Raw genomic sequence first — 25,252 nt, forward strand, 5'->3', positions numbered from 1 at the left:
CAAAGAACGTCACCAAAGTTACTTCATACCAAATGCTAAATTCCCACCTGAACCATGCCTATTGTGGTTGTCTCTACTGTGCAGTTATTATTGTATTTATTGTAACAAACGTGTCCTAACAAAAATGTTTGGACCTACCTGTATTTATTGTGATTAACTGTGATGTGATTTAAGAAACCTGTATTTATTTATGATTAACCTGGATCTGTTAGAATCGACTCAAAACAAATATCACAATTTACGGACCATAAAGATTACTGTCCTTATTCACAATCAATTCCAGAAGAATCAACCAGGTTTCTTGTTGCGATAATATGACATCATCGGGTCCAACAGTATCGTTAAGTGGGATCTGCTGGTCACTTTGTAAGCCCTATCTACCCTGCTGTTTGTGTTCCTCTCCTGCAGATTTCCAGTGGGTGCAGGGGGACGTGTGTGAGGTGCAGCTCATGGTCTACAACCCCATGCCGTTCGAGCTGCGCGTGGAGAACATGGTTAGTAAAGCCCCCACAAAACAAAATAATAAAGCCAGCAATGGAAAGCCCAGCCGGTCCCGTGGCCATCTCCGTAAGAACCCCCTTGACAAGGCTACAAATGGGCTGTTACCTACTTAATGTATCTGCAAGGCAGTGATTTCAGTGGCCATCAAGTACAGGCTGTTAGCGGCAGACAGCTTTACTATAGACGGCCGGAGGAGTGGCTCCTCGGTAACATAAACCTTCCCTTTCTCCGCCACTTCACCAGGCTCTGCAGCAGGGCACCAATGGTAATGTGTTGTGGTTATCTTTGATAGCCTAATCTGAGGACCCCCTTCTTTAAAAGCTTTTTTGTTGACACTTTAATACAGTCATGATTGCATGGGTCGGGAAACATCACCCCCACCCACCTCGCCATCCCCCCTGCAGTGTCATTACTGTTTATGGTTTCACACATTGTGCTGCAGTGCCTCTCTCTTTTATTTTGTACATTTTTTTCTTTTCCTTCTTGTGCATGGAGGTAGGTGAGAGACTGCGTCCCGGTGCATTTGTAAGGGTGTGAATCACAAATTAAGAAGCAGAAGTTTTCTTTTTTTAAATGACAAAATATATATGTCTCCACCAAAATCCATCCGACATAAAGTATTCTTCATGTTCCTCCGCTGTGTTCACGCGTCTCTGCTTGAGTGTGAGGTGAGCGCTGGCAGCATTCACACCTGATGGAGGACCGCCTGACGGACGGCCAATCACAACGTGCAGGTGTCTCATCGCACTGAGTTATGATTGTATTAGGGACTTCATCTAACCATCAGCCATCTCAACGCTTTGCTTTATGATTTGACACTCACTTCATATCCAACTACGACAGATAGCCGGCCACGCAGATACAGGCGACAGATTAAAATAACAATCCATCATACGGATATTCTACTAATTCGGGAGACGTGCGGGAGATCGTTGTCTTCCAAGGCAGGATGGTGAAAACCAGGCCTCTATACTCTTAATTTCCTTTTAATTTAGAGACCGAATATGAATCAGGGTCATTAAAACTCTCCGGCTGTAGAATTGCTTGAAAGTCGCAAATCATATGCGTTCATCAAGTTATCTCTGTGCAATCGTGGAGTTTTCATGCCGAATCGTAAAGCAATGTGGTTAGATCTAAAATCCACCACATTGACTTGGATACCAAAACAAGATGCAGTGATACGATCTTTGTATGTAAAAAAAAAAAAAGAGTAATCAGCTCTGGAGAAAGAATAAACTCTACAGCCAAATGGCTAAAAGAAGAAAATATCTTCAAAAGCAAAGACGCACCTCTTCAAGGTGCGTCTTTGTTTTTGAAAACTCAAGAATATCCAGACGGTCTTGATGGATTAATCCTAAAAGACGTTGTAATGGTTGTAATGGGGAACAACTAGCACACTGCTGTGCTAGTTGGCTAATGCTATGACTTTGATTTTTTTTTTTTTTGCATGAGTACGTTTGAGAACCCCATTCTCGGTGAACGCAGCCCTGTAGGAAGCGGCTGTGAGTCCTCAATCATGTCATGTGCTTAGCAGAAGAAGCCTAACACTGAAGGCCATGATATACTTAAATCTGCATATTTGCATAGGCTATACATGACTATTTCAACAGGGTGCAACGTCTTTCGATTTAGTTTTGCGTATAGCTGGGCCTTAACTCTCTGCTGCACTCCATTAATATTCTGTCACTGCTCATCCCATATTTGTCGTCTTCCTCTTCTTCGCACCCACACACACTGTAAAATCACACTCACTGAAACCCATCCAGCTACTCTTTGAAGTAAACGTGGACGCCGGTCGTCGCACGTTAATCCCCATCCACCTCCTGCTGCCTTGTTTATAAATACGCTCATGAAGTGACAAGAATTTTCACGTTTCCGAGCCATCTTCTCGAGAGCCAAGGCTTCAGCTTGGGCTGTTCTGCGTAACGGGAGGCATCACATTAGCAGCCTGTCAGTGCTAGGCTCCCGCTGTAATGGTTTCCACGCTCTCGGACTGCAAAATGCTGATGGTCATGCTACCCGCCCTGCCACACGCACGCACATACACACACGCATGCACGCACACACACAAATGCAGACCCACACATGCGTGCACACAGACAAACGCAGACAAATGCACATGCGTGTGAACATGCACGCTTACATTGCGCATGCACACTTGCACATGCACACACACACACACTGAGCTCAATGGTATTTGTGAGTTTTATATTGTGTTGGGAAAAACGCTGATGCAAACAATACAATAGTATCGTAAAACAATATGCATGGTCCCTGACTAATGGCAAAGTGCAACTGCATTGTATGCAAAGAAGCAACTTTAATTTATTATGCTCAAACAACTTCATTACTCAGGCAAACTATGTCCAATCTGCATTTTTTATGTTGTTTGAATGAGTTAGAATGTTATCTTATGGATAATAGACAATAGAAAACCAAACTCAAGGGCATTGTCCCTCACACCTTGGACACCAGGGGACCTCTCTCTCTCTCACTCTCTCAAAGCGCATCATCAGATGGACTTTTGCATTTCATTCTGAAAACATTACATTTATTTCATCTTTCAAGATGAATTTTTTGAGGGACAACCTCTGACGGGAATGGATACAGAGAATAAAAGCACATTATTACCTATGATTGAAAAAAGCTTTGAATTTGATGTAAAACGGTTTGCATATCTAATTCATTATGAGGTGGTTGTCGGAAGGTGACATTAAATACAGCAACGTAGTTCAAATTGGAACCAAAGGATGAATCATACACTCAGTGATTAGAGATAGGCAGCCATGTGCCAGTTCAAACAACAACAAACACACACACACACACACACACACACACACACACACACACACACACACACACCCACACACACACACACACACACACACACACAGTCGCAAATCATGTTATCCCCATCTAATGGAAAGGAGTATGATAATCTGCTGTGTGGATCTCAGTATTCAGATCAGGGGGAAGATGGGTGTGTGTGTTTATCCATGGCTCATGTTCCATCTCCTTTCTGTGGCACATTTTCATCTGTCCCTCCCCTCACTGTGTGAACCAGGCCTCTGATAAAGGACCTCCTTCTAAAAGATGCATCTCGCTGACGTTGGCAACATCGGTGACAGGTCTTATTTAGTGTTCTTGGTGAAATATTTAGTATTCTTGGTGTCATGATTAATTGTAATGAGGACTAGTTGATAGTACGGGACAACATCTGCCCTTGCTTGCACATTTCCATTTCTAGGACAATGCTTTTACTTGAAGGTTTCAGATAGAATAGAATACGATTAAAGACTTTGTTGTATTCTATAAATTCAATTTTATAGCAAGGATAAGCCATCTATTTTAGGAAGCATCTTCTTCGTTTGTTGAAATTCTCTTACAATCCCGACATGAATCCATTATTCAGGAAATGACTCCTTACAGAGGATGACACTCTTCCCGGGATCTCTCCTCCGAACTGGAGACGCAGCAAATCACTTTGTAGCACCACGAGAGCTTTTCAAAACATTGAAAATGGATTTTCATTCTGAAAATCACCTCCCCGATATAATGGGCTGCCCTAAAGACTGAAGGCATATCTTTTTGAAACGTTCTAACTGTCTCATCCAGTTTGAGCACCCAAACCTGGGAGATTGTCCTCAGTCTTTAGTTGAGCGATGCGTTTAGAGACTTGTGAGTCTGCCTCTTGTTGCGTTCTCCACATTGCCTACCCTAGCTCTAACTGAAGTTGTGCCGCCTCTCTGTTCATGCTGACAAGTTTCTAATCCCACCTGCTCCTCATTTTGAAACGGTTGGCCTCTTCTCACTTTGTAATGCGATTCATTCAAAGGCCGGTAGATTGTAAGCGTTATTGAATTATTTTTTTATCAACTTTGATAGGAAATGCTCCTTGGGAATTTCTCTCATTCCGTAAATACCAACATCCTCGGTGTAGCCCCTCACGATCGCTAGTCTTTGTAGTTATTTGCCGCTTCCCAAGATTCCTAAAATGGAATTTATTCGCTCACTGTCTCCCAAGGTCGACAAATTAATAGTTGACATGCCTGACTTTAGTTAAAAATCGATTTAAAGGGTTTCGCTGTAGCCTGGGTGGGAGCGTACACATTGAAGTACACAGGGTTGGCCCTTGAATTTCATGGTGCAATTACTGCCATTTACTGTATATTAAGCAGACTGGATGTTGATTTAATTGAAGAATTGATCATTGATTATATGCATCTCTCAATCCCTCAGACTGTACCAATGGACATTTCATTTATTTATATTTATTTATATCTGTATCTTTGCACATCCATCTGCACTGTTTTTATGTATGTTTTATGCTGCTACTGGATACTTGAATTTCCCTCGGGATTAATAAAGTATATATCTATCTATCTATCTATCTGTGAACCAGGGTCTGCTGACGTCCGGGGTGGAGTTTGAGTCCCTGCCCGCTGCCCTCTCCCTGCCTGCAGAGTCTGGCCTCTACCCAGTGACCCTGGTCGGTGTCCCACGCACCTCGGGCAACATTACTGTCAACGGTAAGCAGCGTGACTGACCGACTGTCGCTGACGCCAATCCTCTCAGGACTTACACTGGTGTCGCCCATAACACTCATATGGGCCCACTTCTCTTATGAAGAAGGGCGTGGGTAGTACAATGGGGTAGTGAAGATGAGTCTTGTACCCGTGCCCTGTTAAATTAAAGGGACAGAGCCATAGGAGTTGTTATGAGTGACACCCAAATATGATGACACCTCTGTGGGAGTCTAAGTCTATTTGCTGACCGACTTATTCCACATTTTATATCTTGGCATCAAACTATATATTGGCATAAAATATTACAATAATACTTAATTAATAAAACATATATTACATAAAATACAACTTAAATGTATACTATTTTACATTTCTGTATTGAATATCTCATAATGACTACACCTATGTTATATATCATTTGTTGATTTGTGTACACTTACATTGTCCAAAATGTTTCCAGAAATGTTAAATACCCAAATCAGTAGTTTTATTCAAGGTAACGGCGTGTGTTTAATTTGGTTGCCTGTCAGTGGCATATCCCATTTCCCATTGAAAATAGCAATCCAGTAGAGACCTAATTTATCGATGTGAAACTTCAATATTGATCAAGCGTAGTAGTATCTAGGATTTGCGACGATGACAAGTGGCTCATGCCAGCCACCAAGCTAATGCGTACGGTAACGGTATAACAACTTTACGATGTCGTCAAACTAAGCATTTTGTAACTGTGCTGATTGAAAATCCCCTTGCTGACGAAGTTACATAATGTTCTATACCTTTTAAGGAAACGTTAGCTAGTTATCGCGCTTAAATGTGGTCTAACTCCCTACCAGCAACAATTGGTATATACAACAAGATTTGTGAACTTGGACACTGTAGGGAAAATATTAAACAGCTTGCCTCCTTGGGGCCATTTTGATGCAATCCTATAGGGAGAAGTGGGTGTTTTCCTTTCTCGGAAAGACAATTTTCATTGCCAAATCTGACAAAATCAAAAAATTGCAGGCTGCACATTCACTCCTATTCAAACACTGATATCAATATTGCTTGTTAAACAATCTTTTTAGTTATTTTGCAACCTGTTGTCCTATTCTACAATGTTGAGCCAGATATTTGTTTAGATCGGAGAGGAAAGGGAATTCTGATGATTTCTAATTTTGAAACGTAGGCTATACTGCTGGCAAACCAAGAACAACAAAGCACAGGTTTTTTCATTCATTCTTTGGTCACTGTTTAACAAGATCTTTGTGAATGAGTTGATTAGCTACTTAATACTTGAACCAAATGTGTATATATTTTTTTGTACACCGTTGAGGTGACTTTGTTGCGGATCCTTACTGAGGAGAGTTTGGAGACGTATTGAGGTGACTTTGCTCCCCCCCCCAGGTTACCACACCTCTGTGTTCGGGGTGAACAGCGACTGTCTCCTGGAGGGCCTGACCAACGTGAAGACCGGGGGCTGTCTGGTGGAGGTGGTGCCCTCGCTGCCTCGCCTCCAGCTCACCACCTCCCTCCCACGGTCAGAATATGTCTCCCATGTTTCCCTCACCCCCTCTCCCACTTTCATGCTGATCTGGAAGTTAAAGGAAAATGGTCATGCTTTTCTGACATGAACATGTGAAAAAAATCTTGGTCTGCGAACATCAAATGTTTCGAAAGGTTAGCCTGTTGCAATTCCTGGACCAATAACGTCAAAAGTTAAACTTTCTATGATTTTTCTTCCCAGAAACTAAAATGATGTTTGATGTTGCCTTTTTTTCAACACGTTTGAAGCTGATATTATAAAATGGCCGACCGTGACGGTTTCCCTTTAATGTACGCCCTGAGTCATAATCCGATCACACTAGCAACCCTAATCATTAATGGCATTTGAGTAGACAAATAAATCATTAGTGGCTAAATATAGCTCATATTTTCATATTTTTGGTGGAGAGGTTTGCGTGTCCCTGTGAACCTGAGAGCTGTGTTGTCTGGAGCCTTGTGCTCCTGGTAGGGTCTCTCATGGCAGAGTGGTCTCAGGTGAGGGGCCAGACTAAGAATGGTTCATAAAACTCCAATGAATAACGAAAAAAGAGGAGATGTGACCCGGCCCGGAGGAAGCCCGGGGCCCCCGTCTGGAGCTAGGCCCAGACGGAGGGCTCGATGGCGAGCGCCTGGTGGCCGGGTTTGCCACGGAGCCCGGTCGGGCATAGCCCGAACAAACTACGTGGCACCCCCCCTCTCTTCATCCCATGGGCCCACCACCTGTGGGAAGACCCGTTGGGGTCGGGTGCGCAGCCACATGGGTGGCAGCGAAGGTCAGGGGTCTCGACGGACCAGACCCGGGCGGCAGAAGCTGGCTCTGGGGACGTGGAACGTCACCTCGCTGTGGGGAAAGGAACCGGAGCTTGTGAGGGAGGTGGAGCGCTATCAGTTAGATCTGGTGGGGCTTACCTCCACGCACAGTCTCAGCTCTGGTACCGTACTCCTGGATAAGGGTTGGACTCTATTCTTCTCCGGAGTTGCCAAGGGCGTGAGGCGCCGGGCGGGTGTGGGGATACTCATAAATCCCCGGCTGAGCGCCGCGGTGTTGGAGTTTACCCCGGTAGACGAGAGGGTCGCCTCCCTGCGCCTAAGGGTTGTAGGGGGGAAAACTCTGACTGTTGTTTGTGCGTATGCACCAAACAGCAGCTCAGAGTACTCGGCCTTCTTGGAGACCCTGAATGGAGTCCTGTATGGGGCTCCAGTAGGGGACTCCGTAGTTCTGCTGGGAGACTTCAACGCCCACGTGGGCAACGATGGAGACACCTGGAGAGGCGTGGTGGGGAGGAACGGCCTCCCTGATCTAAACCCGAGCGGTCGTTTGTTATTGGACTTCTGTGCTAGTCATGGATTATCCATAACAAACACCATGTTCGAACATAAGGGTGCTCATAAGTGTACCTGGTACCAGAGTACCCTAGGCCGAAGATCGATGATCGATTTCGTGATCGTGTCATCTGATCTGAGGCCGCATGTTTTGGACACTCGGGTAAAGAGAGGGGCGGAACTGTCAACCGACCACCATCTGGTTGTGAGTTGGATCAGGGAATGGGGGAAATTTCCGGATAGACCTGGTAAGCCCAAACGAGTAGTGCGGGTGAACTGGGAACGTCTGGAGGAGGCCCCCGTCCTAGGTATCTTCAACTCACACCTCCGGCGGAGCTTTTCTGGCATTCCTGTGGAGGTTGGGGGCATTGAGCCGGAGTGGGCGGTGTTCAAAGCCTCCATTGCTGAAGCTGCGGTGGCTAGCTGTGGCCTCAGGGTCTTAGGCTCCTCAAGGGGCGGTAACCCTCGGACACCGTGGTGGACTACGGTGGTCAGGGAAGCCGTCCGACTGAAGAAGGAGGCCTTCCGGGATATGATATCCTGGAGGACTCCTGACTCGGTTGCAGGGTACCGACAGGCTCGAAGGGCTGCAGCGGCTGCCGTGTCGGAGGCTAAGCAGCGGGTGTGGGAGAAGTTCGGAGAGGCCATGGAGAAGGACTTTCGGTCGGCACCAAAGTGTTTCTGGAAGACTATCCGGCACCTCAGGAGGGGGAAACGGGGAACCATCCAAGCTGTGTACAGTAAGGATGGGACTCTGTTGACCTCAACTGAGGAGGTCGTCGGACGTTGGAAGGAACACTTTGAGGAACTCCTGAATCCGAATAACACGCCCTCTATGTTGGAGGCAGAGCTCGAGGTTGATGGTGTTTCGTCGTCAATTTCCCTGGTGGAGGTCACTGAGGTAGTCAAACATCTCCGCAGTGGCAAAGCCCCAGGGATTGATGAGATCCAGCCAGAAATGCTAAAGGTTCTGGGTGTTGAGGGGCTGTCATGGTTGACACGCCTATTCAACATCGCGTGGGAGTCGGGTACAGTGCCAAAGGAGTGGCAAACCGGGGTGGTGGTTCCCCTGTTCAAAAAGGGGGACCAGAGAGTGTGTGCCAATTACCGGGGTATCACACTTCTCAGCCTCCCTGGTAAAGTCTACTCCAAGGTGCTGGAAAGGAGGGTTCGGCCGATCGTCGAACCTCAGATTGAAGAGGAACAATGCGGTTTTCGCCCCGGACGTGGAACTACGGACCAGCTCTTCACTCTCGCAAGGATCCTGGAGGGGGCCTGGGAGTATGCCCATCCGGTCTACATGTGTTTTGTGGATCTGGAGAAGGCGTATGACCGGGTCCCCCGGGAGAAACTGTGGGAGGTGCTGCGGGAGTATGGGGTAAGGGGGTCTATCCTCAGGGCCATCCAATCTTTGTACTCCCAAAGCGAGAGCTGTGTTCGTGTTCTCGGCAGCCAGTCAGTTTCGTTCTCAGTGGGTGCTGGTCTCCGCCAGGGCTGCGCCTTGTCACCAATCCTGTTTGTGATATACATGGACAGGATATCGAGGCGTAGTCGTGGTGGGGAGGGGTTGCAGTTCGGTGGTCTGAGGATCTCGTCACTGCTTTTTGCAGATGATGTGGTCCTCATTGGATCATCGGCCTGTGACCTTCAGCACTCACTGGATCGGCTGGCGGCCGAGTGTGAATCGGCTGGGATGAGGATCAGCACCGCTAAATCTGAGGCCATGACTCTTAGCAGGAAACCGGTGGATTGCTTACTCCGGGTAGGAAATTAGTCCTTAGCCCAAGTGAAGGAGTTCAAGTACCTCGGGGTCTTGTTCGCGAGTGAGGGTACTATGGAGCGTGAGATTGGCCGGAGAATCGGAGCAGCGGGGGCGGTATTGCGTTCGCTTTACCGCACCGTTGTAACGAAAAGAGAGCTGAGCCGCAAGGCAAAGCTCTCGATCTACCGGTCGATCTTCGTTCCTATCCTCACCTATGGTCATGAGGGCTGGGTGATGACCGAAAGGACGAGATCGCGGGTACAAGCGGCCGAGATGAGTTTTCTCAGAAGGGTGGCTGGCGTCTCCCTTAGGGATAGGGTGAGAAGCTCAGCCATCCGTGAGGAACTCGGATTAGAGCCGCTGCTCCTTTACTTAGAAAGGAGTCAGCTGAGGTGGTTCGGGCATCTCGTAAGGATGCCCACTGGGCGCCTTCCTTGGGAGGTGTTTCAGGCACGTCCAGTGGGGAGGAGACCTCGTGGAAGACCCAGGACTAGGTGGAGAGATTATATCTCAACACTGGCCTGGGAACGCCTCGGGATCCCCCCGTCAGAGCTGGTCAATGTGGCCCGGGAAAGGGAAGTCTGGGGCCCCCTGCTTGAGCTGCTCCCCCCGCGACCCGACCCCGGATAAGCGGATGACGATGAGGATGATGAGGGGGAGTAGACAAATAAATCATTAGTGGCTAAATATAGCTCATATTTTCCAGGGCATATTTGTGCTAACGTGCTACTGGAGTTTTTAATTCAGTAGCAAGTACTTGGGGATATCTCTACACATTGGAGAACATTTGTATTAATATACACAGCCCTGTCACTTTTTTTTTTTTCATTAAGAAAAATTGTGCTTTATCACAAAGCAGTCTTTCACAATTTTTCGTAACTCGTCACATTTCTCAGCGTACAAGTTTTATACTCACTGCAGTTTCGGTTTGGTCACTGACTCCTCCATTCGCTGAGAACAGTGGAGTATCCGTGGAGACGGGGGGTCAGAGTTCAGATTGTGGAGATAAACGCAATTAACCGCACCTGCTTTGAATTTGTGTTTTCTCCCCAATCAAGTAATGTTCTTGAAACCTTGTCGAGCAACATTTTCCGCAAGAAATATGCCGCCTGCTTAAGTGTATTGTGAACGAGGTACTCTAACTATCACAATCACTCAAAGCCCGCCACGCTTAATGCGCCTCAATACCTTGGCCACGGATCTAAACCTTTGTGTCTCCATCACATGGTGTTGGTGAGAAGACCTTTTTATGGACACCTACCCTTTTACGCAAGCTTTCTCATTTCCTTTTTCCCCAATCCCATGAGCACCAAGTTGTAAAAATAGCAATGGCAAGAATAACATTCATGGCCACACAGAGAGAACAACTCAAATTATTGTGGCTTATTCTGCCTATAAACAATGATGATGGGGATTAGAGGGGGGGGATTAGAGAGCTACAGGAAGGGTCTGTGTCTCTCGGTGGGATAAGCACAGCGATCCTTCAGGTGCACTTCAGATGGGTAAACACTTTTGATGTAATGCTGCTGATCCGATGTTAAAGGGGTAGTTCGGAATTTTGGTCATATAGTCCTGATTCCCAAGTTAGCCTTGGTGTTCTTTATCATTGGAGACAGTTTTCAACGCATTTCATTCGGTCCTTCTAATTGCAGAGTTTGCTCATGCTAGGCTAGCGCACGGTAACGGGCAATACTAGCCTGCTAATAAAACAGTATTACCCACTCCACAGTACACCCGTGGTAAATCAACTATAACGCCAGACGGTCGATGTAAATGTCTGTGTCGATTTGAATAATGTTAGAAATAAAACCAACCTTGCATTGCATTTTGAGGGACTTGCTGTGTCTCAGCAGCAGTGTTATACTCCTGGTAGTCGGCTACGGCAGCGGCGGACTGATACCTAGGTTAAATTCCGCTGCTGCTGAGAAAATAGTCCCTCAAAATGCGATGATGCATGCGATGCTAGGTTAGTTTTATTTCTAACATTATTCTATCAACACAGACATTTACATCTATAGTCCAGCGTTATAATTGATTGACCTCGGGTGTACTGTGGAGTGGGTAAGACTGTTTTATTAGCAGGCTAGTATTGTGAACTCTGCAACTAGAAGGACTGACTGAAATGTGTTGAAAAATGTCTCCAATGATAAAGAACACCAGGGCTAACTTGGGAATCTGGCCCTATGTCCAAAATTCCGAACTACCCTTTTTATTTAACAAGGCCCTGACAATAATTATTATTGGTCAGTTATAAGAGTAAGTCTGTTGTCACAGCACTCCTCACCTTTAATGATCCAAGACCTAACAGAATCGTACGAAAAATAATTACTGAAAATCACTGATGTATGACCATGATTGGGGTCATTACACACCAGCATTGGTTTTATTTGTTGGCGCAATTGAGTGACGTTGATGTCCATTACACTGTCAATAAGCGATACATCTACGCTCCATCACACTGGATTGGGATGTAAAGCCATTATTTGGCCTTCAGCTCATCAAGACATTAAATTAATGAAGCATCCAAAAAGGAAAAGCCCTTGCGTTTTTCTAAGTTAAACTGAATATTAGTGTAAATGAATCCAGAACTCAAAACCAAGCAAATAATAATATTAAATGCTGCCTAAAGACATTGATAAAAAACATACATATATATGTTTTATATCAACCCGGTTGTCCTGCTGTCAAGTCATGCAGCAGATTGGTCAATGAAAGCCAAGACCAACGGCTGCCCCCCTGACCCACAGCCAGTGATCCTCCACCTCCACACTGACCTTGCTCCAGGTCGGTGAACGTGCTGGCGCCGCTGTCCAAGGAGGAGCTGTCCAGCCGCGTGTCCCTGCAGCTGTTCAACGGAGAGACCCAGCAGCTGACCATCACCCTGGAGAACATCGGCACCGAGGACATCCAGAGCCTGGAGCTCACCTCCAAGATGGTCAACACCAAAGGTACAGGCCTCACTGTGACCCCCTTTTAGGGTGTCACACGCAGGCTTTTACCTCATCCATGGCAGAGCACGAGCAGTGGCATTGCGGTTGAAGATGCTGTAGTTGGGAATATTGTTATCTGTAAGAAATGCCGTAGCCAGCCATCGGTTATTAATGAGTGAAATGCTCAGTGAGCATATCTGTTCTGGTTGACTGCATTCCACTTTTGGAGACAGTAAACATTTTAGTCTGCACCCAGCTGGTTTCTGACCAATCAGGGCCTTTCTTTCCTGATTCCATTGAGGTTCCATCTTGCCTGTCAATCATACTCCTGCGTTATCATAGCTCCATCACAGGGGGCTGAAGTGCGACACTTCTCAATGGCGGGGAAACCAAGGGCAGAGATGGAGGGAGCTTTTTCCTTTTAGTAGTGAATTACTTTCCAAATCGTGCTCCCCCTCTCTTTGTATCCCTCCAGTATCTTACGTACTGCAGCTTTAAGTGCACATCGAGTCCTTTTGGCTAAACCATTTGTCACAAAACGATGTGTTGTGTCAGTGCAAAGTAAAGCGCTTGAGGCGGAGGCGGTTTTTTGGTGGACCTCTCCATCTCCCTGCTGGGGCTGTCCACAGTCCCCCGCCCCCCCTCGCCTCTCCTCCCTCTCCTGCTCCGCGTCACAGGGGTTTCCTGAGCCCATTGTTTGTTCTTCATCTGCTTCCTCACCTGCACGCGACCTTGGCCCCCTGCCGTGTTTCCAATCCCTTTGTTCAACACCTGCTCGGCACTTTAGATCTCTGCAGTCTGTCTGTCAAAGTCTCTCTCGGTCTCTCGGTCTCTGTCTGTCTTTTTCTCTCTATCTCTATCTGCCACGCCCCATTTCCCCCACCTGGCCGAGGCAATATGTCTCTGACAGCGTGTTTTCCCATTCGCCAGTTGGTTCACGTAGTCGCTCTGTGTGTTTCACTGGTTGACTTCTACGATCAAACGTGCACCCCTCCAGCGAAAGTATCAGTGGAGGTGCAATACTGATCCCACCTCCCCTCTTGCATGCACGCGCATGAACAAATAACCATCTGTGCTTCCTTCAAAGTAACATTTGACAGATAAATACTTTTGAGCATGAGCATTTTGTATACAGGGATGCATGAACTTAATTTAGTAAATTAGTTCCTCAACAATACTACAGCAATCATCCTGTACATAATGCTACATTTTCATTGTTACTTTCCTTCTTTTTTTTTTACTCCAGAGCGTTTTACTCTTAAGTTTCTGAAGAATAAAACGCAGCCATTCACAAGTCAATCCAAGCAGGGAATTCTTCTGTATAAATCGTTTTATTCTGGTCCACTTTTACCCCCGCAAACCACCATGGGAAAATCTCCTGATGACAGTCACTGTGGTCTGGAAATGATGTGGCTATAACTGGAGCTACAACTCAAGCCACTAGAGGTTCCTATTGGGAGAATGTTCATGATGCAGGTTTAAGAGCATGCTTAAAGAACTGACCAATGAACACCTACTGGTGACCATGGGGAATGTTGCCACGCCCACTCCTAGTATCAACCAAGTGTAGTTATCGAAATTTAGGAATTTTGTCAATTTAATGTAACACTTGGGGTCTGCCCGAAGTTTAGCAACTGAACTTCTGGTCAACAAAGACCACCTTTGAGAACTGCTGCAGAGAGCAATTAAGGTTTTCTTGAGCGGCTTAAAAGGATGTCTGGCAGAACAGGTTTTTAATTAGTAAAAAGGTTCAAATGTCAAGCATAAAATTTCACATTTAAACCATCATTGTACTTGTATTGGTGTGGGAACAAAATACAAACCAGTATTGGATAGACACAGAAGGCTTTGCCGGTCAAAGAAGAGGATTACCGCAATATATTTCGAAAATAGCCCTAACCCCTGTGTACAAAAGGGATTTCCTAACAGACACCTTGTTGTTGTTCTTAAAGTAAGTAGGAGTAAGGTTGGAAGAAGACTGCTGTTATGGTAATGCGTCTATAATTGTGGCTGCGTATTGGACCATTTCTGGTCCCTGCGCCATAAATCATTCCAACTGATTTTGTGTCATGCGTTGGGATCATTACACAGATAGTACCATTCTTTTCCTTGATGTCGCAGTTTGCCTCGTGTCGTGTTATCTGGGATACATCGCAATTCACTTGTTTTTAATTCATTCAAAGCAAGAGCAAAACGGAAACACAGCATCAGGCGCATAACTTAGCGGGCTTATCATGCTGCACAGTATGGGAGGTTGTTCCCGTGCTAATTAATCTGTATAGAAGTAACGCAATCATGTGGTGTATTTGTTTCGCGCCACTATCCGTATGATGTAGGGAATTGTACGGCATTGATCGCAGCTGGTCTGAGCAGAAACCCTAATCTCTATTTCAGTTGATAAGGCGCCTGCTTTAGAACCATGATATAATGTCTAGTTTCCCTACTTTAATTCTAACTATACATCGGCCCGGTTGTCAGGACGATGCATTAGTCGTGGCGTCTGGTGTCTTTTTGGAAACGTCCGTCGAGGTTCGCTCCCAACTGTTGCCGAGCTAATGAGATGAACGAAGCAGGTGCACCCCATCCGTCAGCAGGCAGACCGTCAGTAATCCACACCCCCGGGTCGCCACGGTTTGTTATAGAAAGGCTGCGGGGTGATGGCCGCGAGGCTTTGGTATAAGAGGCGGGCCGCCTAGACACTAACGTCTGAACACCTCCGCCGTCGGAGCCGATGCGTCTCTCTCTTTCTTCAGTTGGACTCGAGACTGATGCATGGAAACTGCGTTATTAATCACGTGACTCGGAAGACCTGTAGCCGGGAATAAACGGAGATGTAGTATCCTCTGCCATTTCCCTAGGAGAGCTCTTACACAGCGCTTCATTACCACCCGAAGAAAGAGCCGCCGGCGGGCAATTACTGTGTACCACTGCTGAGCCCCGAGACCTTTTGAAGGCCATTTAATGTCACATCAGCTTTCTTCTGGATGCGGTGGTGCATGTGGGGGGGGGGGGGGGGGGTGGGGGGGGCTTTGCGGCTGTCTGTTTCACTGGAGGTGGTTTAATTTGCTGCTTCTCCTTTTTTGGTTGTGCCTGGATAGTGAACCACTTCAACTAACGTTAATAAGTTGTTTTGTGGCTAACGATGAGACTTGCATGTTCAGTAGATTTACATTCCTCGTTACGAGAGGATATTGGATTATTTGAGCTTTTTAGTGACGGATGATATAACAATGGCACAGAGCGAAAGGAGCGTTGTTTTAACACTTAATTTCAAAAGACAATTAAAGGTTTGCACCCGTCTTCGATTTTGAAATGTTAGTGTGAGTTTGTTTTTCTCGCTTTGATGGGAAACTCTAAAAATATAGAAATTAGAAGACGGTCATAAACCATTGGAAATTCCAGCTAAATATGGAACATAAACCATCAGACACTGAGAGAGCTGACAGTAAGTGAGACTCCATGTAGAAACAGCCTTGCAGCTAGCTTGCTTTTATTAGCAGATTTTTCACACACTAGTTGACTCTCGGTCACAAACCGAGCTAGCACTCCTGTGCAGCAACTTTCTGATTTGTTATTGGCTTACTGGGATGCATTGTTTGTCTCCCTTGTCATCTCCAATTTCTTTGGGCTTTTATTTTTGACAATTAAAAACAAAGAACTACACCAAACTTCCTCTCCAACTTGGGATATTGAAGCTGTAATGGTTTGCTTATATTGAAATGCTTTTAGGGCAATGTTTGTTTTCATCATCATCCAGCTCAAATAAAACAGTGGACATTTACTAAAAAGTACATCTGATACGTCCTCGTAGACACTCTTTATGGTTTTATTGAAAGTGAAAAGAACATAAAAAGAACATAAAAAGATAAAGACCGGAAATATTGTGTTTGAAGTCCTTTAAGGGCGCGTTATTTGCGCCACATGTGTTTTGCTCCATTGTAAATTGTTCTTGTTCTAGGTTGTCACGCTACAAATATGAGGCCCGAATCACTCCGCCATGCTTTGGGCTTCATGTGAAAAAAGGATTTGAGAATGAGTCAAAGTCGGGGAGCCTCAAAATGTAATCATGAAGAAAACGGATCCGCTCCTGTAATTATGGCAGCGACCAGCCTACTAGATATCCTTAATGTACGGAACGCAATCAAAGCTATTGTTGAAGTTTGCCACTCCCCGTATCAGTCGGATCCTATGCTTAAAGTAAATGTGAACCTACGTTTCCTTTGGCCCTATCTTGTGATACAGGAGCAATGTAGAAACCTCTAGACATTCAGTCAGTTAACCACAGCATTCAACACAGGTTGATGTCAACTCCACATTTCCTATTCCTTGATGGATTTTTTCTTGCTGGCTGTTTTAATGTTTGCAATGCAATGCAGGCTTAGTCGCCACTAGCCTCTACTTTAGCTTGTCATCCCAGTTATCTACACCTGGTTAGGCAACGCTAGTAGAAATGCAGATCGCAGGGATATTTTTACAAATAGCTTTGTTTTTACGAACAATATTGCAACAAAGTAGCAATGCATACAATTATCATTTATCACAGCCCTTAGAATGGGACAACATTTTTTTTTGCTCTCCCGAGAGAAAGTGAAGTGTTGCTTGTTGTGACTCGTGGTTTTTGCGACTAGTTTAACTTGAGTCTGGGTCTCAGGTCTCCAGGCCTCCAACTATTTTAAACAGTGAGTAGGATCCATGCCAAAAGTGTACACGAACAAAAAAAGTAGAAAATGGCATCTGTCAAATAAAAATCAGACTTATAATTCCATACGTTTGCAATTTTCCTTTTATATATCAGTCTACTGGAAATGTTAGTCATTTGATCAGCATCATGTCCCACCTTTTAGACACCCAAGTTTAACCATCAATGGTCAATGCAAAACACCATAAGAATCTTGATGCATATAAACGTGCCTACTGGTCAATGGTACTCAACGCTGAGTCATTGCAACAACCGAGTGGAAGACCCAGATGTAAATGTACTTGTAGGTAAGGGGGAGGTCAGTTAGCACATTGTTTGGTTGCCACACTAGCAGGGTACCTAACAACATTGGCGAAATACATTTGCAACACGTTGCTTAGGTGGTAAAGGCAGGGACTGTGACAATTTTACACACAAAACAATAGAATCGTGTACGGTGATGACAGCACAGTATTAGACAATATTAGTACAAATCTATTAGCACTCGGATATGACATTCTTTAAAGCTGTCTGATGCTATCTTGGATTTCTACAACCGATGGGGATCATTTTATCTGTAACATACAGTCCGGCCCTCTCCTCTGCACCGAATGCGGATTTTGATGAAATATTTTAGTTGGCTAGGGCCTTTTCAAATGAAATGGTGCTTATGGGATGGTTAATGCTCACTACCAGGTACAAATAACACTGCTGGTTTGAATGTTTATGATAACCTGACTCATTGTTTGATATTGAAACACATTTTAGTTGTATTAATATAAATGTGATTCTCCCCCCGGTACACTTTATTGGTTGGACCAATGCAACAGTTTCCGATGTTGGAGAGACCGGTCCTCTTTGACCAACCGTGTTCCTAACCAGAGGGGGATGGTCTCGCCGCAGCTAAGCACAACCTAAAGTTATTCCTGGGCTTGGATTGGTTGAGATTCGTTGGATGAAGGCGATATTCCCTGCAAGTTGCTAGTATCCAAAACGTCTTACCGTGAATTCAGAAACACGGTGTTAATACCAGGGAGCAGGTAGCAGTTGGGCATCTCGTTCAAGATGGACAAGGGGGATACAACCCAGTACATCCCGGCTGGAAGTCCAACACCCTGAACACTACATTACCCAGCTCCCCCACTTTAAAGAAAAGAGCTCTATAAGAGACAGAAGACATGCATAACTTTACGCCCGTTAAGAGTCGTAGGCCGCTGTATGTTTTACTCAGTACCAGAGATCAATGACGATTGGACGGTAGCCTAGCCTTGCTCGAGTGTGAACGCATTGTTTGGAGACCAGTGCATCTGCTGGGCCTGTGGCCGCTCAGCACAGTAACTGCAGGGACCGCCGCCCGCACACGAGTCAACTTTGAAATAGCAGCTCTTTGAGAGGCCGATAATTAGCACAAATTGGTACGTGCTCCTTTCTGCTCCACAGACATAATGCCGCTTCTGCGTCTCTGACGCTTATTAGCATGCACCGAATGAAGCCCACAGTGTTCTGACTGTTGACTGTACAGATCGACCGGCTCCTTCAGTGTCCCGCAGAATATACCTCAGTGCCGGGGCGAAAGGGTGACAGCTCACACAAGGTCATGCATTTTAACTTCCAAAGAGCTACACTGCACGGGTTTGCTTGTTGTTAACATACTTGTATATTTTCCTGACCTCCTGTTTCAGTGTTGCTACCATGACTCGATGAATGAATTGTTAAGTGAATAGTTAAATTCTTAGCTAATTTAGTACATTTGTATATGTTTTTCTATTATTCCTTATTATTCCCTAAGGTGCATTTTCATTTGGTAGCCAACATTTCTTTGCATGGTTACTTTTCACTGCAAACTGCTCTGCACTTTGACCACTGATGTTGAATTCCCCCTCACGGATCAATTTAGTACTTTAGTAGCTTACATTATTCTATATCTTAGGAGCTCCATAGGAGGACTGGGCAGGATGTTATTGTTGCACTGGTACATTATTTGGATGCATTCCACCAAAATGAATATTTCAAGCCTTTATTTGATTTAATCGTGATGATTGTCGCTTACAGCTCATGAAAACCCGAAATTCAGTGCCTCGGAAATTTAGAATATTACATAAGACCAGTAAAAGAATATTTTTGTCCTTCTGTAAAGTATGTTCTTGTATATGCACACAGCCCTTGGTTGGGGCTCCTTTCATGAATGACCGCATCAATGCAGAGTGGCATGGAGTCGATCGGCCTTTGGCCCTGCCTCTGTTAAGGTTGCTTCGTTAACGGCCTTCAGCTGGTCTGCATTGTTTGGTCTCTTGTCTCTCATCTTCCTCTTGACAAGACCACATACATACATGCCTCAGTCACATACATGCATACATGCCTCATGCCTCAGTGACACCTTGTCCACACATTTTGAATGGCCTTTGCTTGACAATCCTCTCAGGGCAGCGGTTATCCCTGTTGCTTGTGCACCTTTTTCTACCAAACTTTCTCCTCCCAACTTTCTATAAATATGCTTGTATAGAGTTCTCTGAACAGCCGGCTTCTTTAGCGATGACCTTTTGATGCCTAGGCTACTTGTGGCGGGTGTCAATGAGGGTCTTCTGCACAAGTGTCAAGTCAGCAGTCTTCCCATGATGGTGAAGCCTGCTGAACCAGACTGAAGGACCATTGAAGGGCTCAGGAAACCTTACCCAGTAGAGGTAATTAGCGGATTAGAGAGTGACACCTTGAGTCTACAATATGGAAATTTTTCACAATATTCACATTTTCTGAGATACTGAATTTTTGAGCTGTAAGCCATAATCATCAAGATTAATTCCAATAAAGGCTTGAAATATCTCACTTTGGGTGTGTTCAATTGATATAATATGAGTTTCACATTTTAAATAGAATTATAGATTTATATATTTTTTCCACAATAATAATTATTAATAATAATTGATTGAGATGCACGTGTGTGTGTGTGTGTGTGTGTGTGTGTCTATATATGTGTATGTATATATATATAAAAACCGAATGCCCCAATTTCCATGAGGATATGGCCCGCTTCATACCATCTGGGTGTGTTCACCATCATGGGGCCTTACTCCTTAATTACGCTGACCCGTTGCCCTTACCTGCCTCCAGGACATAAAACAGACTCCTCTGGCCTTTCCTCCATGCTAGTGTGTGTCTGCCATGGCTCCCTGCCTGCCCTCGGCCTTCTCTCTGTCTGGGAAGAGGATGAATAAAAGATGAAGGGCGGTAATAGGAGGGCGTCTGTGCCAAAGCAAACAATGATATTTCTGTTTGACAACTGTCTTCAAAAAGGGGGATATGTGCGTGTGCGCACTCTCTCTTTTTCGGTTTGGTAGCAGAGGAACATTGCACTTTCCCACAGTGGTCAACAGGGGGCAGTGGATGTAGCCAGAATCGACAGTGTTACTCAGATGACTGGTAATATTTGGATTGATTGCTTTCTCGACTGGCAATTACACTATTAACAACAATGTGGCTGAACATTTTGACTCGTGATTATCATACGATTTCAGCGTTCTGTGTTATCGGGGCTTTTCAATGCTAATGGTTTAGGTTGCTTCTATTGAAGAAATTGTATCCCTTTGGTCCAAACAGCTCCCAAACACATCAGCATGCAATGATGGACATCAAACCACGGTTTTCAAAATGATGACAGGTGGTGTTTTGTGAAATCCAGAAAATTACGTGTGTTTATACATGTGTGTGTGTGTGTATATATATATATATATATATATATATATATATATATATATATATATATATATATATATATATATATATATATATATATATATATATATATATATAGGAGCAATATGCTTGGATTAGTAGATGTATTTCTTATGAATTATTTATAACTGCCTCAGTGATGTCTTGCTCACTCTCAGGCAGGGGATCTTCTCAGAGTTAACGCCAAAGAGATATTATGAAGAATGTCAACCAAAATACACAATTCTGGCTGCAAGCAAAAGGATTTAGTCCACCTAGATTAGCGGCGTACAAGTGACAGCAATGCGTCGGGGTGATTTCCCTTGGCCTGTGTCCAAGAGTTGACTTTTGATGTTGTCGCCGTTGTGTTGTGTTCTTTTCTGTGAACCTAAGTGTGTGGTGCGGAAAGCGGAATTCCCTAATGCACGTGTGTTGGGTGGAGGCAAACAATGAGAGCCAATCGGAGCCCATTGCCGCCACTGTATTGATTGTGTCAATTGGCTCCGCTCACGGCCCTAATTAGTTTGTGACTGAGGCTTAAAATGGAATTGGCAAGCTTGCTGAATTTTTAATCTTTGATCCATTTGGGGGGAATTTGTGCTGTTTGTGTAGCTATTACGAGGTGGCTGGCTCTCTACAGGCCGGTGTTACTCAGGTGGGGTTTTTATGAGGCTTTATTCGAGGACACGCATATCCATGTTAAATGCCCACCTTACAAAATCACTACAACCAGAAAGGAGTTGTATGCGAGCCATCACAGCTGTAATTGTCACATTTCTCCTACACCTGTTCGCCCAGGGCCTTTGCTTTCCCTCCCCCTCTGCGGTCAGTGCCCGCTTGCGCCCCTACCCTCGTTTTATTCAATCTATAGAACGCCATCATTTATACATGTTTAGAGTCGTGTTTTAGTAGTCTTTAGTAGATTTGTATTCTTTGTATTCTCATCACGGGGCTGATACATTGAAGATCCCATATCATGCTTTTTTTGGGTTAAGTATTGCATTTGGGAGTATTATTAGAATAGGGCTACATGTCTGTATGTTAGAAATACCCCTTATGATTCTCATACTGTTCATATCTGCAAAACCAATTTCAGCGTCTTTCAAAAACGTTCTGTTTTGTAGCGTGTGGCTTTAAGGCCCGCCTCCGGAGTTGCAAAGTCTGCTGTGATTGGTCAGCACGCAAAGTGAAGTTTGTACGCAAACGTGCTGTTTCACGCAAATACATGGCTCAGATTTTTCTAGATTAGGAGAAGAGAACATGTTTACATGCGTCAAATAACGGGCAAAGGGAAAAGTCGGAAAAGCATGATATCACCCCCATAAGGAAAACCATTGGGCCGGCATACACCCCCCCCCACACCTGCGTAGGCAGCGGGGCAGGTTGATGCAGTTGATGTATCATTCATTTGATGTTCCCCCGGCTCGGCCTGGATGCAGCTGAGTCATGAGACTCAGGTGGTCGGGATTGAGGGTGTAATTTACACTTCAATTCTTCAGCATAGAGGGAAAATAAATGGAATGAAAAGAGGAGGAAAAAAAGCACCACAACAACACTTCTTGGTGGGTGACCTATCAACAGGTTAGCTTTCGCAATTTGCACCGGCCCAGGGGGCTAATTGCGGTAGAAGCGGCGTTAAAGGCGTCATATTAACATCTGGGATGTGCGAGCAGCTGTGCTACGCCACGGCTCCTGCTCCGCCCCCTCCCTCCTCCTCCCCCCCTCCTCCCCCCCTCCTCAACACCACCCCCCCTCCTGCCCCCCCCCCTCCTTCTCCCCCCTTCCTCCTCCTCCTGCCCCCCCTCCCTCCTCCACAGCCCCTCTTTCCCCCCTCCCTTCTCACCACCACCCCCTCCTCACCACCACCCCCTCCCATCCCCCCTCCCTCCTCACCACCACCCCCTCCTACCCCCCTCCCTCCTCACCAGGTGTGCTCTGATCAACACACCTGTCGTCCGCGATGTGTGCCAGTGTTTGTGCTGCCGCTCTTCTTTGAGGAAGGCGTGCATCATGTAATGTTCTCTCGTCGTGAGATGAAGGCAGCCCTCCCCTGAGTGTGTACGCCTGTGATGCTCCATTACCTCCCTCTGTCCCTCCCTCGACTCCCTCGCTCCATCCCAACGCCCGCTTTGATGGGGGACCCGTCTGCTGCTCTGGTGTCGTCTCCCTCCTCATGTGTGTTTGGTTCATTCCTTGTGTGTTGCTATTGTGTTTGCAGATAAGATGTACGGGGAGTTTCTGAGCTGGGACCTGGCGGAGGCGGGCTCTCAGCTGCCCCTGAAGCCCGGCCAATCGGTGGCGGTGGCGGTGGGCGTGCGGGTCAAGCTGGACTTCTCCGGCCAGGAGAGCCTGCTGCAGGAGCTCAACGACGGTGAGCCGGGGGCGGGGTCACGTGGAAACGTACCTAGCACGCGCACACGCACACACAGGGACGCTCACCGGCACGCGCATAAGCTGTGTCACTTACACGCACAAGCGCACACACACAGACACACACGCATAAGGGCATAAGCTGTGTCACTTAAACACACACATACAGACATATGCACACACGCACGCACGCACGCATGCGCGCACGCACACACACACGTGCCCGCGCATAAGCTGTGACACAGACACACACCCACCAATCCACCAGACACATTGTTAACCATGTGTTGCACATCCCTCATCCATCATCGTTAGATCCGATGCTATCCGTCCTGTGTTCAAACTGCATGCCCCCCCCCCCCCCCTCTCCTCTGCGGTGAACACGTAGCTTAGCTTACTTTTCAGTCACACAACATTTCAATGTCAGTGCGCCTGGGAAAAAGACATTCATTCCTATGACACCACTGTTGTTTTATTAAGCGCAATTTGTTTCCGTCTTGCTCATTTTAACAGTGGTTGAATGTGGACCATTTCAATGCTGGCGCTGTTAGTCAGTGAGACACTCTGAAAGCCCGTTTTACTGCCCACCTTCACCGGCCTCATTGATGGAGTCAATAAACAACTGCAGCAAACATTTTTCACCGGGCATTTGGGATAATCATCATGCCGAGTTATACTTAGACTGATGTTTGTAGTGTACGGAGGGAAGGAATCGGGATCAGCCTATTCACAGTTCATTGGATGTTGCGTTCCTTAATTATTTACATACATATATAGTAGTATGTGTAAGTAAAAAGGAATGCATGTAGTATATGTGTGTGTCCCCCCTATATGCATCCAGCCGTGGCCAGCGCCGCTTGATTACTCGCGCCGCTGCAATCAGTCATGCCGATTTATATATAAATATACTGAATATATAACTGTTTGTATATATATATATTTCTTTTTTCCTTTATACTTGGGCAAATGCTATTTGTTTTATTTAAAAGCAGATACATCATAAGTGACCGTTACTGAATCCTTCTCAATTGTTTCATAGTCATTATTGTCCCGGCATTGCCGGGAGTGGCACGCAAAGGATGCCATCCGTCGGAGCGTAACAGGACGTAAGATGCTTTAACGTGAAGCCAACAGTCCACAAGTTTTGCCTTCCCAGTTCCCACTGTCTGCAAGACTGTCTCTTGGCCCATATTCCGGCATTGCTATGCTATGTGTGACGCAAGACGAGAGTTTTACAGAACGTAGCTGAATGCCTGAATAGTGAAATCACTTGGGGTGCCTGAAAGGCTATCCTAGTAATTTACCAAGAACTATGTGTGAAAGGAGCTATCTGATGTAGAATAATAAAATACGCAGCTACTGTAGGTCTCATTATCTCATGAATGGCTACTAGCCTACATATTTGATTGTGTGAACCAGAAACAATTGCATTTTAACGGCGGTTCATTAATGAAGCATTTATACTAATAAGATGGGGTTTGCGTACACCGTGCGCTCACATGCTCTGTGTTCCTATGATCTGTTGTTATATAATTCCTGTGCTCGCACACATCTGCCCCGTGCACGCGCACATCAAGAATGCGCACTGCACGCACACACCAGCAAAGTGTGTGCACACATCTTGCCCCGTGCAGACTAAAACCTCTCTGTGCACACGCGATGTGCGCTACACCCACACATCAACACACACACATCAACAGTGTGCGCCAAACATCAGCATCAACATCAACAACACTTCAGATAGTTCGGCTGGAAACATTTTTTGGGGGAAACACTGGTGTGCATGTGTGTTTAAAGCTAGCCTCTGTATGGTAGAGTAGGATGTGTGAGGACACACAAGCCCCTTCCATATGCTTGGGGACGTGTGATGTTTGTGTGCGAGAATTTCCTCGTCTTCACCCTGATGGCCCTTTTCATGCTAAACGCATTC

General features: G+C 45.6%; 1 protein-coding gene across 1 annotated transcript in view; it reads left to right on the plus strand.

Moving 5' to 3' along the window:
• trappc9 (trafficking protein particle complex subunit 9) overlaps positions 1–25,252 on the plus strand; it is a 151,413-nt gene that overhangs the window by 30,458 nt on the left and 95,703 nt on the right. Inside the window, 5 exon segments of the mRNA XM_060043676.1 lie at positions 409–494; positions 4,904–5,030; positions 6,414–6,546; positions 12,421–12,584; positions 23,171–23,323. Coding sequence (XP_059899659.1) covers positions 409–494; positions 4,904–5,030; positions 6,414–6,546; positions 12,421–12,584; positions 23,171–23,323 — 663 coding nt within the window.

This window comes from Gadus macrocephalus, chromosome 22, assembly GCF_031168955.1.
Source record: "Gadus macrocephalus chromosome 22, ASM3116895v1".
Classification (NCBI taxonomy): Eukaryota; Metazoa; Chordata; class Actinopteri; order Gadiformes; family Gadidae; genus Gadus; species Gadus macrocephalus.